We start from the raw sequence: 13,274 nt of genomic DNA, 5'->3' as shown, positions 1-13,274 counted from the left end.
GCAGTAGAGCAGCAGCTCCTGTGTCCCCACCAGCTAAAATCACTGGATTTCTCTCTGGGCTTTGGTGCGGGAGAGTGAGTGGTTTACAAACCTCAGTTTCCTGTTGGAAACGTCCGTCTCACAGTGAGATAGAGAACGTGACTTAAAGTGACGCAGATGTTATCAGCAGAGATTTCGTGGCTAGAATCCGTTCTTCCTTGTGTGTCTGCTGGCAGCCATTTTGTTTTCATTGAGAGCAAAAGTCCACAGATGTGAACAGAGGCGGGAAATAAAGTGAGGGGGGAAAAAGGGAATGAGATGTGGAAGAAGAACAACGTGGTCTCATAAGAAACTCAGAGGCGGTCGTGCTTGAAATTACAGATTTTATTAAGTCAGCGGCTGCTGTAGTTCTCACACACACACACACACACACCAGTTCACTTTATCGCACATTATCAGACACTGTCCTCTCTGTCATTACCACCTTCAACCATGACTCCATCCATCCACTCTGAGAGGTAATAAGGAGAAAAGGAGTGTGAGCAGAGAATCACCCTCAGCCTCAGCTTCACTCTGAGGTTTACGATTAAAAAACAACAACGACAGACAATCAACGCAAACACGAGCGGACGCCGTCTCGGTCGACGACGTTCGCCGAAGGATTCACTGATCAAAGAAGAGAAAGAAGGAGGAGGAGGAGATGCAGGAGGTAGAGAGGGAGGGAGATGAAGGAGAAGATTAGGAAGAAGAACGTCAATATAGCAAGAAACAAAAAGGAGGAGTTCATCTGAAGACTCAGCGATCCCTGACAAAGTTTACTGAAGAAGAAGAAGAGAAAGAAGAGGTGGAGAAGGAAAAGAGGAGGGTAAATGATAAAGAAAGAGGACAAGGGGAGGATGAAGAGGATGAAGACTTACCTGACTGTGAAGTCGTAGGAACAGGATGCTAACAGCGTGGAACCGAACGGAGAAAACTGCAGAAAAACAGAAGAAAAACTCAAAGATAGTGACTGACACACACACACACACACACACACACACCAAACCCCATAGAGAAAATCAGTGATTTTAGCTTGTGGCAACACAGGAGCTGCTGCTCTACTGCTGCCTCGTGTGGTCACTATGTGTCACTGAGATGAACTTGTATGCAGGATTGTTAATGTCAAAGTGTTAAAATAAGACATTTGAACTTAGTGATGGAGGCAGCAGTGGATCAACAACTCCTGTGTGTGTGATGTTAAAATCACTGGTTTTCTCTATGGGCTTTGGTGTGGGAGAGTGAGTGGTTTACAAACAGATCTTTTTCTATCTAACAAAAGACTTGCGCAATAAAATCTACATTATTTTAAGTCTACGATGTCTTAAGAACGCGTTCACATCTTTATCTCACTGTGAGACAGACTTTCCCAACAGGAAACTGAAGTTTGTAAACCACTCACTCTCCCACACCAAACCCCATAGAGAAAATCAGTGATTTTAGCTCGCGGAGACACAGGAGCTGCTGGTCTACTGCTGCCTCGTGTGGTCACTTTATGTCACTGAGGTAAATTAAAGGTAGATTTTTAATGCCGAATTGACACAATAAGACATTAGAACTTAGTGATGGAGGCAGCAGTGGATCAACAACTCCTGTGTGCTGTGATGTTAAAATCACTGGTTTTCTCTATGGGGTTTGGTATTGCTGACGATTATTAGTTTATCCAGTTAATTAAAAGACTCAGTTTAAGTCTATGATTATCTTAAGAACATGTTTTTGTCTCACTGTGAGACAGACTTTTTCAACAGGAAACTGAACACACACACACACACACACACTGTCCTCTGTGTGTGTGTGTGTGTGTGTGTTCTTATTAGGGCCATTTTAGTGGGAGTTTTGATGCTGTCACACCCAGCTCTGTGTTTTGCCGAAAACAGTCTTGTCACATGACACTGGAACCATCGTGTGTGCGCGTGTGAGTGTGTGTGTGTGTGTGTGTGTGAGTGTGTGTGCGCGTGTGTGTGTGTGTGTACCTTGACTCTGCGGATGGCGTAGTTATGAGCTCTCAGTCGAGCGACAGGCTGTCGTACGTTCCTCAGGTCCCACACACACACACTGCAGTCGACTGAGCCTGTGGCCACAATGTTCTACAAACAAACAAACAAACATTTTTATTGATTTATTTTAAATATACAGAAGACAAAAGCTGAGGAGTTTGAGCTTTATTTTGAAAAAAAATCCTGGCTAACTCTACTTTATATTGAGTTAAATAATAACATTACGAAATTATTTAACTGAAGAGTTTACACTAAGTCTCCAGTTTGAATGTTAAATTAGTCATTTACTTATTCATTCATTTATCGTCACATTATGTTGGTGTTTTGCACCATGAAAATAACAATTATTGCATTTGTCTTTATTTATAATTGATGTTCAGTTTTGTTCTGTGAAGTGAAAGAAGTTTAATCAAATCAAAACATCAAAGAAAATAGAAATAATAATTAAAAAAAATCATTATTTTCATGGTTAAATTTGTTCAAGGCTGAATTTCTCACCCTAAATTGACCCAAACTTCACTTTTATCAAACTGTGATCTTAGTGTATAAATAAAAATATAAAATAAGAAATATCAACTCTGCATTAAAGGGATCGTTCAGGTCTGTTTTTAACAGTGCGGCGCGGAGACCTGGTCACCTGGTCGTATTTGCACCAATCGCAGCTCAGGACCTCGGCGTGGTGAGCGGCGATGACCAAACGGCAGGCGGCGGCTTTCACGTCCCAGACCCGGAGCGTCCCGTCACCTAAGGGACGACAGAGACGCGACGGAGGCTGGTTTTTGTCTTAAATCCACGTCAGAAATATTCACTTCACTTAGATTAAATTAAGGAATCCTTCAGCCTTCACACAAGCACTGAGCAAAAGTCCTGAACTGTCCCTTTAAGGCCAACACACACACACACACACACACACACACACACACACACACACAGTGTCTTTCACACATCGTCCTGCTCTTCATTGATTCTTTCATCGACACTTTAACTCTTCACATTTCTCTGCTCCTCCTACATTTTAATGAGAACTGTGTGTGTGTGTGTGTGTGTTAGCAGATGTATTATTGATAGCATTATTATTAGTAGTAATGTATGTGCAGCGTGTGTGTGTGTGTTACTTAGTAAGTATTCCGAGTAAGTAGTTTACTTGCTGCATTTCTTTTTGCTGCAGCAACAAAGAGCAGCAGCTGTGTATGTGTAGTGTGTGTGTGTGTGTGTGTGTGTGTGTGTGTGTGTGTGTGTGCATTAATGCGTGCATGTCCATTCCGCAGTGCATTACAAAGGCTGTTTTGTAAAAGGGTCTCGGTCTATTACACCTGGTATCTCTGCTGTATCAGCGGGTTTAAAGCTCACACACTTACACACCTTTACACACACACACACACACACACACTGCACTTTTGCCTGCCTTTTTTACCTCATACACACACAGAGAACCTCTTTTTCTGTCCTGAACCTTTAATTTCCTGGTTTAAAAACAACACACACACACACACTCACTCACTCTCCTGAGGTCAGGGAACTCAACATGACACGTCACAGGAACTAACTCCGCCCCCACCCGACAGGACGGACAGTCAGAACGTCACATGGTGCGTTCGCACTGAAAGCTGCGCATTTGTTGTGATGTGAAATTAGATGTGAACCCACTCACTCTCCCACACCAAAGCCCATAGAGAAAATCAGTGATTTTATCTCGCGGGAACAGGAGCTGCTGCTCTACTGCTGCCACTGATTCTCTCTATGAGGTTTTGTATTGAAGACGATTATTAGTTTATCCACTTAATTAAAAGACTCAATTAATAACATCTACGTCAGTTTAAGTCTACGATGTCTTAAGAACGTGTTCACGTCTTTATCTCACTGTTAGACACACTTTTCCAACAGGAAACTGACGTTTTTAAACCACTCACTCTCCCACACCAAAGCCCATAGAGAAAATCAGTGATTTTAACATCACAACACACAGGAGTTGTTGATCCACTGCTGCCTCCATCACTAAGTTCTAATGACTTATTTTGTCAATTCAGCTTTTGAAATCCTTCACTCAGGGTTCCCTCAGTGACACAAAGTGACCACACGAGGCAGCAGAGGACCAGCAGCTCCTGTGTCCCCGCCAGCTAAAATCACTGAGTTTCTCTATGGGCTTTGGTGTGGGAGAGTGAGTGATTTACAAAGCAAAAAAAAAGGCTGGAGAAGCTGCTGCCGTTAAAAATAAACAAAGAAATTATCAAAGATTTACGGACATACGTCATTCCTGGTCATGACAGGACAGAATCTGGGTCCAGGTCCTGGTCCAGACTGCAGTCCGTCACTCACTGACTGAAGCACTTCAGTAAATATACGAGTGTTTTTCTTTCTTTTCTTTTTTTCTGAGCGATCATAAATCTGGAGCTCTGTAACTCGATCGATCAATAAGAGCCAATCAGTGAAGTGTTTCACTGTGACAGCTTCATCCACTGAGCCACAGTGTTTCCATATCACACGATGAATGGACTGTGTTTTTTTACCAATCATTTATGATACATTTGATGATTATTTTCTCAAATAATTGATTTGTTGTTATGTAAAACGATGAAAATGCTAGAATCAGAGAGAGAGAGAGAGCAAAGCTTTTCACCGTCTCCCACAATTGTTACTAAATAAAACATGATCCTGAATATAGATCTGTATCAGGATCAAACATCGACGTTTTCATCAAAATCTATCTTTAACTTTTCAAAACAGACAAACTAAGATAGAACCTCAATGATGAAGATGATAAAAGACTTCAGTTCAAGTCTACGATGTCTTTAAGGACACGTTCACATGTCTTTATCTCACTGTCAGACAGACTTTTCCAACAGGAAACTGAAGTTTATAAACCGTGAAACATGTTCTTAAGATGTTCTTAGACTAAAACTGAGTCTTTTGTCACTCGTCTGTGACCACATGAGCCTGTTCTGGACGTGGTTGTGGTGAATGGATGAGGGAAAAGAGGAGGAAAATGGAGGAAAAGGGAAAAACAGTAAGTTGAAGATGAGCTGGAGCGACTGCGGCTCGTGGTGGAGAAATTTGTTCAGCACTCGGGCAAATTATGAGGAGGAGAGGCAGCGAGGAGCATGGGAAAACCCGATAAGCTTATCTGAATGAGAAACACCTCCCCCTCTCCTCCTCCTCCTCCTCCTCCTCCTCGCTCTCTCTCCGCTCGTGCTAACGTCACCAGAGGGGAAGCCTCCACAGAGAGAGATAAGGCAGTGATTCTCCACTGTATGAGCTAAAACAACCCACACAGATTAATCCACAGTAATTACCATCATCACAGATTTTATTCTGAAATATGTGCGCGCGTTTATCTCTTCTCCACTTCCTGTGTGAGAGAATCTACGACGTAAACAATCCTCAGTCTTTATTAAAACCTTGTCCGATGACACGTCTTCATCCCGACACGGGACAGACGTACGGCGTATTTTACGCTGCGTTCCATTTACATCGGAAGTCGGAAGGTCGGAATTGGGAGCGGCGTCACATCCAAATCATCGAAGTCACGAAAAAACCTAAACGTGGACACTAAGGACAGCCATTTTGATGAGTTCATAATCCAAGATGGCCGCTCCGCGTATGAAGCTGTTCACGCGTCTCCTTTTAAATTCAGATTATATTTGTTTTCATGTGTAGTTTTGTATCGGATTATATTTCAGTTTAAAGTTCGTTTCATACGTTCATGGTTCATAAATCTCAGTGTTTGTTTGTTTACTCGATTTAACTTTCTAATCTAAACTGTTTCCATCTGGAACCTTGATGAAGCAGAGGATTATGGGAGTTCAACAAACTGTTCAGTGTTTATCAAAGCTACCCTGAGGCACGCACACACACACACACACAGAAACATTAAAGTGTGTGAAAGCAGCTGAAGCACAGAGAGAGAGAGGAAACGACTGGACTGGACTTAATGGCGATGGATTGAAGACGCAGAGAGACACCGAGGGTGGTTTATGGCGTGGAGTCGGAGGGTCCGAGCCTCACCTCGGGCCGCGGTCGTAAAGCACACGTCAACCGGACAGTTAAAGAACAACACGTCGACAGAATCATTCAGCTCGGAGGCAACGTCAGCGTTTAGATAGCAATAGCAAACTCAGGGATACACCCCGCCCACTCCTGACATCTCACTATTCAAAGCTCCGCCTCCAAATCAACAAAGTCAGGTTTTTTGTGACACTGGAAAAAGGTGACATAAAGGGGTGTTAAGTTTGTGATGCGAGGTTTGTTACGTTTGTGACGTGAGGTTCATTACGTTGGTGACGTGAGGTTTGTTACGTTTGTGACATGAGGTTTGTTACGTTTGTGGAGCGAGGTTTGTTACGTTTGTAACACAAGGTTAGATTCGTTTGTAGCATAAGGTTTGTTATGTTTGTGGCGTTAGGTTCATTACGTTGGTGGCGTGAGGTTTGTTACGTTTGTGGGCGAGGTTTGTTCGTTTGTAACACAAGGTTAGTTCGTTTGTGGCCTTAAGGTTTGTTACGTTTGTGGCGTTAGGTTCATTCGTTGGTGGCGTGAGGTTTGTTACGTTTGTGGCGCAAGGTTGTTTATGTTTGTGGCGCCAAGGTTTGTGCGTTGTACACAAAGGTTTGATACGTTTGTGACGCAAGGTTTGTTATGTTTGTGGGCGAGTTTATTACGTTTGTGGCGCAAGGTTGTTCCGTTTGTGGGCGAAGGTTTGTTACGTTTGTAACACAAGGTTTGATACGTTGTGGCGTGAGGTTTATTCACGTTTGTGGCGTTGTTACGTTTGTGAGGTTTGTTACGTTTGTGGAAGGCGAGGTTTGTTCACGTTTGTAACACGAGGTTTGTTACGTTTGTGACACAAGGTTTGTAACGTTTGTGACGCGAGGTTTGTTACGTTTGTGACGTGAGGTTCATTACGTTGGTGACGTGAGGTTTGTTACGTTTGTGATGCGAGGTTTGTTACGTTTGTGACGCGAGGTTGGTTACCTTTGTGACACACTTTTTGTTGACAGGGGTTTTTTGCAAGTTAGCACCTGTGATGTTCGCAGCACATCTGTTGCTATCATTTTTTCCTGATGTTAGAAGCACTGTGATGTAAGTAACATGTTTTTATAGCGTTAGTACCATGTTTGTCGTGTTAGCGACATGTTTTTTGTCACGTTAGCACTGTTACTGTGATGTTAGCAGCACATTTGTTGCTAATGTTAGCTTTTTGTGCTGTCAGAAACATGTTTTAGTCATGCTAGTCATGTAACATGTTTATTACTAATGTTAGCTTCTTGTGATGTCAATGACATGTTTGTTGTTAATTTATCAATGTTTTTCTCTAATGCTAGCAGCACGTTTTTGCTCATGTTAGTGTTTTCATAACGCTAGTACCATGTTTTTTGTCAAATTAGCAACATATTCTTGTCAATGTTAGCTTTTATTGTGGTAGTTATAATGAAAAAAAAAAGGATTTTACCTTGTTTTTCATGAATTTAGTAATGTTTTAGTAACGTTGGTGACATTTTTTAAACATCGACAAAGTATTTCCCAACATACCAAATGTTGTTTGTACAATTAGTAACGTGTTTGTAATGTTTTGTGACATTAGCGTGTTTTTTGTTCGATGAGTGACGTTTTTTAATAACATGAGTAACATGTTTACTGGTGTACACAGTTTAATGTTTGGTTTATATTTGGTGTAAACAGTAGACGGTTTGTTTGATTAATATTTGGTGTAAACGGTAAACGGTTTAATGTTTGGTTTATATTTGGTGTAAACAGTACACGGTTTAATGTTTAACATGTTACTAAAGAAAGCTGAGCTTTGCGTTGACGTGATGGCGGAGCGGCTGGCAGCTGTTGTGTTGTGCTCGCGTCAGATCAGACGTGAGCACGGAGGTAACAGCTTTAACGTGCTCAATCACACACACAGATGGTTTTATCGTGGAAGGTCAGAAGCTCAGTAAATGGTTTAACGCAGCTCCAGAGCTTCACTGCAGGATTTATCACATCAGATCAAAACATAATGAGCTCGGTCTGTCTCTCTGAACGCTGCACTTTAAATAAGCCTTTAATAACATACACTGCAGGCTTTTTTTAAACCACCGTGACATTAAGTATATATACATATAGTATATATATTAAGTAAGTAAACGTTTTATTTAATAAACGTGCTTAAATGTTTATTTTAAATGGTATTTCAGAATTATTATTTCTCAAACACCCGCCTAATAAAACCTACTTATGATATCAAGAGAACAAATTCACATCTTTATCTCACTGTTGGACAGACTTTTCCAACAGGAAACTGAAGTTTGTAAAGCAAATGTTTGTAAAGCTCAAATGTTTTATTTGGTAACTTCAGCATGTGTACGTCTTTGTTCAGATTGACCTCAGTGACACAAAGTGACCACACGAGGCAGCAGTAGACCAGCAGCTCCTGTGTCCCTGCGAGCTAAAATCACTGATATTCTCTATGGGCTTTGGTGTGGGAGAGTGAGTGCTTTACAAACTTCAGGTTCCTGTTGGAAAAGTCTGTCTCACAGTGAGATAAAATTAATCTAGTCTTTTTTTAAAGGTTAAGTGGGCGACATGGGTTTGTGGTATCAGAGCGAGCTGTAGACTCCTGCTCCTCCTCCTCACTCTGAACCCAATCGATCGCTGTCATTGATGACAAAGATAAAAATAAAAACACTCATCATCACCACGTCCTCCTGCTTCTGAAATCTCATCACAGACTTCCACGCGCTCTCAAAAAAAAAACCAATTAACCCAAAACTCATTAGCCAACAAGTTTAAGAGAGAGAGACGTGAAAACAGCTGCTCCCTGCAATCTGATCAGAGAGCTGACGGAACACACGGCTCCGCCCCCCTGATGGAGTCAGAGTGCTCGCTCACACACACACACACACGCACACGGGAAAGATAATCCCGGCTCTGCGTTCGGATATGAACTAACTCACAGCTGATTGTCAACCATTCTGAAAGCGAGAAGAAGACGAGGACGAGTTTCACAAGATTCACAAGTGACGTTACAAAGTTACCGTACCATTTTTTATATTCATAGTTTTCATATTCAAGTTTGATCACCACTCACTCTCCCACACCAAAGTCCATACAGAAAGTCAGTGATTTTAACATCACACACACAGGAGTTGTTGATCCACTGCTGCCTCCATCACTGAGTTCTAATGTCTTATTTTGTAAAATTCGGAATTAAAAATCCTGGATTCGGATTTACGTCAGTGACACAACGTGACCACACGAGGCAGCAGTAGACCAGCAGCTCCTGTGTCCCCGCCAGCTAAAATCACTGATTTTCTCTATGGGGTTTGGTTTTTTAAAACGATGTGCCAAGCGTGTGATTTTGAAATTTACACTACTTTAACCTAAGTCTACGACATCTTTAGAACATGTTTTTTTCATCTTTATCTCACTGTTAGACAGACTTTACCAACAGGAAACTGAAAACACAGGAGCTGCTGGTCTACTGCTGCCTCGTGTGGTCACTTTGTGTCGCTGAGGCAAATCTGAGCTTTTAAATCTTTCAAAAGCCAAATTGACAACATAAGACATTAGAACTTAGTGATGGAGGCAGCAGTGGATCAACAACTCCTGTGTGTGTGATGTTAAAATCACTGATTTTCTCTATGGGCTTTGGTGTGGGAGAGTGAGCAGTTGACAAACGTCAGTTTCCTGTTGGAAAAGTCTCACAGTGAGATGAAGACGTAAACACGTAACGTAGATTTTATGAGCTCAGTCTTTTATTAAGTGTCAGTACCGAATACAACCACACGTCCAAAAAACCCACCAAAAACCCTGCAATATTCCTTTAAAAGCTCATTTTAAAACATTAAATCAACTTAACTGTAAACACTTATGTGGAAAATAGAGTGAAATCTACCTTTATTGCATTTTTTTTTACTAACAAAATAAAAGCTTTATAAATGTAAGAGTGTTGTTCAGTTAAGTTTCCCTTAAGTTTTCCCTTAACTGCCAAGCAGGAGGCTGTAAATCTGGACGATAGCTTCAGGGTTTTCATTAAATCACTCACTGACCATCATCATCATCATCATCATCATCTGTCAGGTCTCACCTGAGGCTGAAGCAAAGCATGCTGGGATGTGAGGCGACCAAACGGAGCTGTAGACGACCCCTTCGTGACCTCTGAGCGTCGTCAGTGAGCGGCTGAGTGTTGGATCCCACTGGGAAAAAACAACAACCTTGTTTTAGCAACATTTTTCAATAAAGTTTATTTATTATTTTTTATTTGTTTAGTTTTTCACGAGATTAAATAAAAAAAAATTTTTTTTTTTAAATCTTACCACTTTCAATGTTTGATCCCACGAACCAGAGACGATGAGGTTTTCTCCTCTGGTCTGACTCCAGTCTACAGAGTACACCTACAATTTTCAAAATAAAAGTCTCACTTTCCGTTTGTTCATGCTCAAACATAGTCACAGTTTTCAAAATAAAAGTCTCACTTTACGTTTGTTCACACTAAAACATAAAGTCAAAGTTTTCAAAATAAAAGTCTCACTTTCTGTTTGTTCACGCTCAAACATAAAGCTACAGTTTTCAATGTAAAAGTCTCACTTTCTGCTTGTCCATGCTCAAGTATAGTCACAGTTTCCAAAATAAATGTCTCACTTTCTGTTTGTTCATGCTCAAGCATAGCATGGTTAGTTTTCAAAATAAAAGTCTCACTTTGTGTTTTTTCAGCTCAAGCATAAAGCTACAGTTTACAAAATAAAAGTCTCACTTTGTGTTTGTTCAGCTCAAACGTAAAGCTACAGTTTTCAAAATAAAAGTCTCCCTTTCTGTTTTATTCATGCTAAAACGCAAAGTCACAGTTTTCAAAATAAAAGTATCACTTTTTGTTTGTTCACGCTAAAACTCAAAGCCACAGTTTTCAAAATAAAAGTCTCACGTTCTGTTTGTTCATGCTAAAACACAGTCACAGTTTTCAAAATAAAAGTATCACTTTCTATTTGTTCAGGCTAAAACTCAAAGTCACAGTTTTCAAAATAAAAGTATCACTTTCTATTTTTTCAGGCTAAAACATAAAGCCACAGTTTTCAAAATAAAAGTCTCCGTTTCTGTGTGTTCACACTTAAACATGAAGTCACAGTTTTCAAAATAAAAGCCTCACTTTCTGCTCATCCATGCAAAAAGGATGCAGGTGTGTGAGCATGTGTGTGTGTACCTCTTGAGTGTGTTCTCTGGTCACCCTCAGCGGAGCGCTTTGATTGGCTGTGTCCCACAGCTGCAGGCTGCCGTCTCCGCCCCCAGCGACCAACACATGCTCGTTGGTTTCGCTCCACGTCACGTCGAACAAACCGTCACTCCACTCCCAGCTGACACAAACACACGTACACAGTACATGTATATAGTACTGGATATATACACATGTACATACTGTAGTATATAATATATGTATATAGAGATAAATATATAGATAAACACAGTATGTATGAATGTACCTTCTGAATAGAGTAACTCCAGAGTCAGAGTCGTCCAGGACTAGGAGAGAACCACAGCCTGACAACAAACAACGAATTTTATTCAGTTTACACAAGAAAATGTCCACAGGTGTGTGTGTGTGCGTGTGTGCATGCTCACTGACCAGTGAGGCCGTAAAACTGCGAGGCAGCGCAGGCAAATCTGCGAGGCAGGAACGGTGAAGCTTCCACGGCGTAACCATGACGACCCGGACTGCGAAACACCTTCATCGGGAGGAGGGGTCAGCAGCTGCACCTGCAGCCTCACTGGGCCACCTGCTGGAGACACAGAGAAGTGCATGACAGTGAACCTTGTGGTCGCATAAATAAAGTTTATATTAAACTCTTTGATTCTCGATGGAAGGACACTGATGCGGAAGACAGCACATTTAAAACAAAACATCGACACCATTTTCTCTACGTCGTCTTTTTAATCTTAATCCTGTCACAATAGAACAGAACAGATAGAATTTTTTAAATCATTGTAAAAAAGAATTAGCCTCTACTTTAATATATATTGTAAATAAATAAATAAATATGAGACAATAATACATTACATAATTATGTTTACGTTTAGGTTCACTGGTCTATCTGTGGGTGTTTGCCTGTTCCTGTGGCGCCCCCCAGTGGACAATACAGTGTACAGTCTTTGGTCAGGATGAAAATGAAGTTTATAAAATGAAGAAACAAATCTTTTTTACTAACAATGATAATAATGATGAATAAGGTACATTTTCACGTTTTTAAAGTTTAAAACAATAATTTTAGAGAAACTGAGGAACTTTTTCATCCAAACTGAGGTTTTGATAAAATCATAAAGGATTCCAGGAAACCATGACTCAGCGGAATCAAGCCGTACCGTTTCAAACTGGAATTAAGATCAATGATCACATTTAGTCGTCATATTTACATTCAAATAAAACACACGTGTCGTTTCTTGTTCTGAGCTGATGACGTAAAAGAGCAGAAAAATGTTTATTTCAAGCAAGACGAAGGTGACACCTGTTTGTTCATTTTTAACCAGTAAATATAATTTCTTCTTCTTCGTCGTCACGTGTAAAACATCAAAGTACAAATAATAGTATTTAAAAAATGTAACTCACACTAAACGAAGTGAAACGAGTGAAAATCCGGGGGTGATGAAAACAAACAAACCCACAGCTGCTGCAGAAAAACAGACACAAAAATCAAAGCCACGCTGTTTTAGAAGGATATTTGAGGATGTGACGTCACGCCCATGAATTTAAAAACAACCGTAAATAACAATAAACCACAACAAAACATCCGTGAACACTTAATAAATCCACGTGCAGTTGTTTCTTGCTGCAACTCTGAGGGGATAGTGTTTACTTCCGGGTTTTTAATCAGCTGACCGGAGAATCCGGATGAAGCCGCTTCAGCTGTAGTACTCAGGAGGCGTCGCTAGAGGGCGGTGTTTCCCCAATTGTAATTTGAAAAAGAAAAATAATGATAATATTTATAATAATTAGTGGGTTTTTTAACTAAATCATGTTATAAACATAAAAAATAATAAACCTCAGTGATTTTATTTGGTCTTTTTTTGGTATGTGACTGAAAATTGTGACTGGATTGATTCTCACGTCCCGTTGATCAATAATTGATTTGAAAGACTTGGTTTTAAAGGTTACATAAGCCCCTCCCCCTGCCTGATCCCCCTCCCCCTTCCAAACACCTTTTTTAAAACCTGTTTTAAAATCACCCTCGTCTTCATTTTTAAAAAACTCATGGGAACATGGGTTTGAGCAGAGCGCTCTGTGCCTTTAGGTGATTT

At 40.6% G+C, this 13,274-nt stretch overlaps 1 protein-coding gene across 3 annotated transcripts; it reads right to left on the bottom strand.

The window, feature by feature from the left end:
• Positions 1 to 193: 193 nt before the first annotated feature.
• Positions 194 to 13,148, bottom strand: LOC122761144 (peroxisomal targeting signal 2 receptor-like). Of its 3 annotated transcripts, none has more exons than XM_044016327.1 (10): positions 12,586 to 13,148; positions 11,608 to 11,761; positions 11,465 to 11,522; positions 11,188 to 11,338; positions 10,307 to 10,384; positions 10,078 to 10,186; positions 2,650 to 2,756; positions 1,989 to 2,102; positions 897 to 952; positions 194 to 645 (listed from the first exon to the last, which is right to left on the bottom strand). In XM_044016327.1, the coding sequence occupies exons 2-10, from the start codon at positions 11,711 to 11,713 to the stop codon at positions 435 to 437; spliced, it is 990 nt and encodes a 329-aa protein (XP_043872262.1). In that variant the 5' UTR covers positions 11,714 to 11,761; positions 12,586 to 13,148; the 3' UTR covers positions 194 to 434. The 3 variants fall into 3 exon arrangements, with proteins under 3 accessions (XP_043872262.1, XP_043872263.1, XP_043872264.1); XM_044016328.1 differs by having other exon boundaries at positions 11,608 to 11,758; XM_044016329.1 differs by lacking the exon at positions 194 to 645 and having other exon boundaries at positions 679 to 952; positions 12,586 to 13,145.
• Positions 13,149 to 13,274: the final 126 nt, after the last annotated feature.

Source organism: Solea senegalensis, unplaced genomic scaffold, assembly GCF_019176455.1.
Source record: "Solea senegalensis isolate Sse05_10M unplaced genomic scaffold, IFAPA_SoseM_1 scf7180000014350, whole genome shotgun sequence".
Classification (NCBI taxonomy): Eukaryota; Metazoa; Chordata; class Actinopteri; order Pleuronectiformes; family Soleidae; genus Solea; species Solea senegalensis.
The sequence above is the reverse complement of the archived record's forward strand: the minus strand, read 5'-3'. Positions and strand labels throughout refer to the sequence as shown.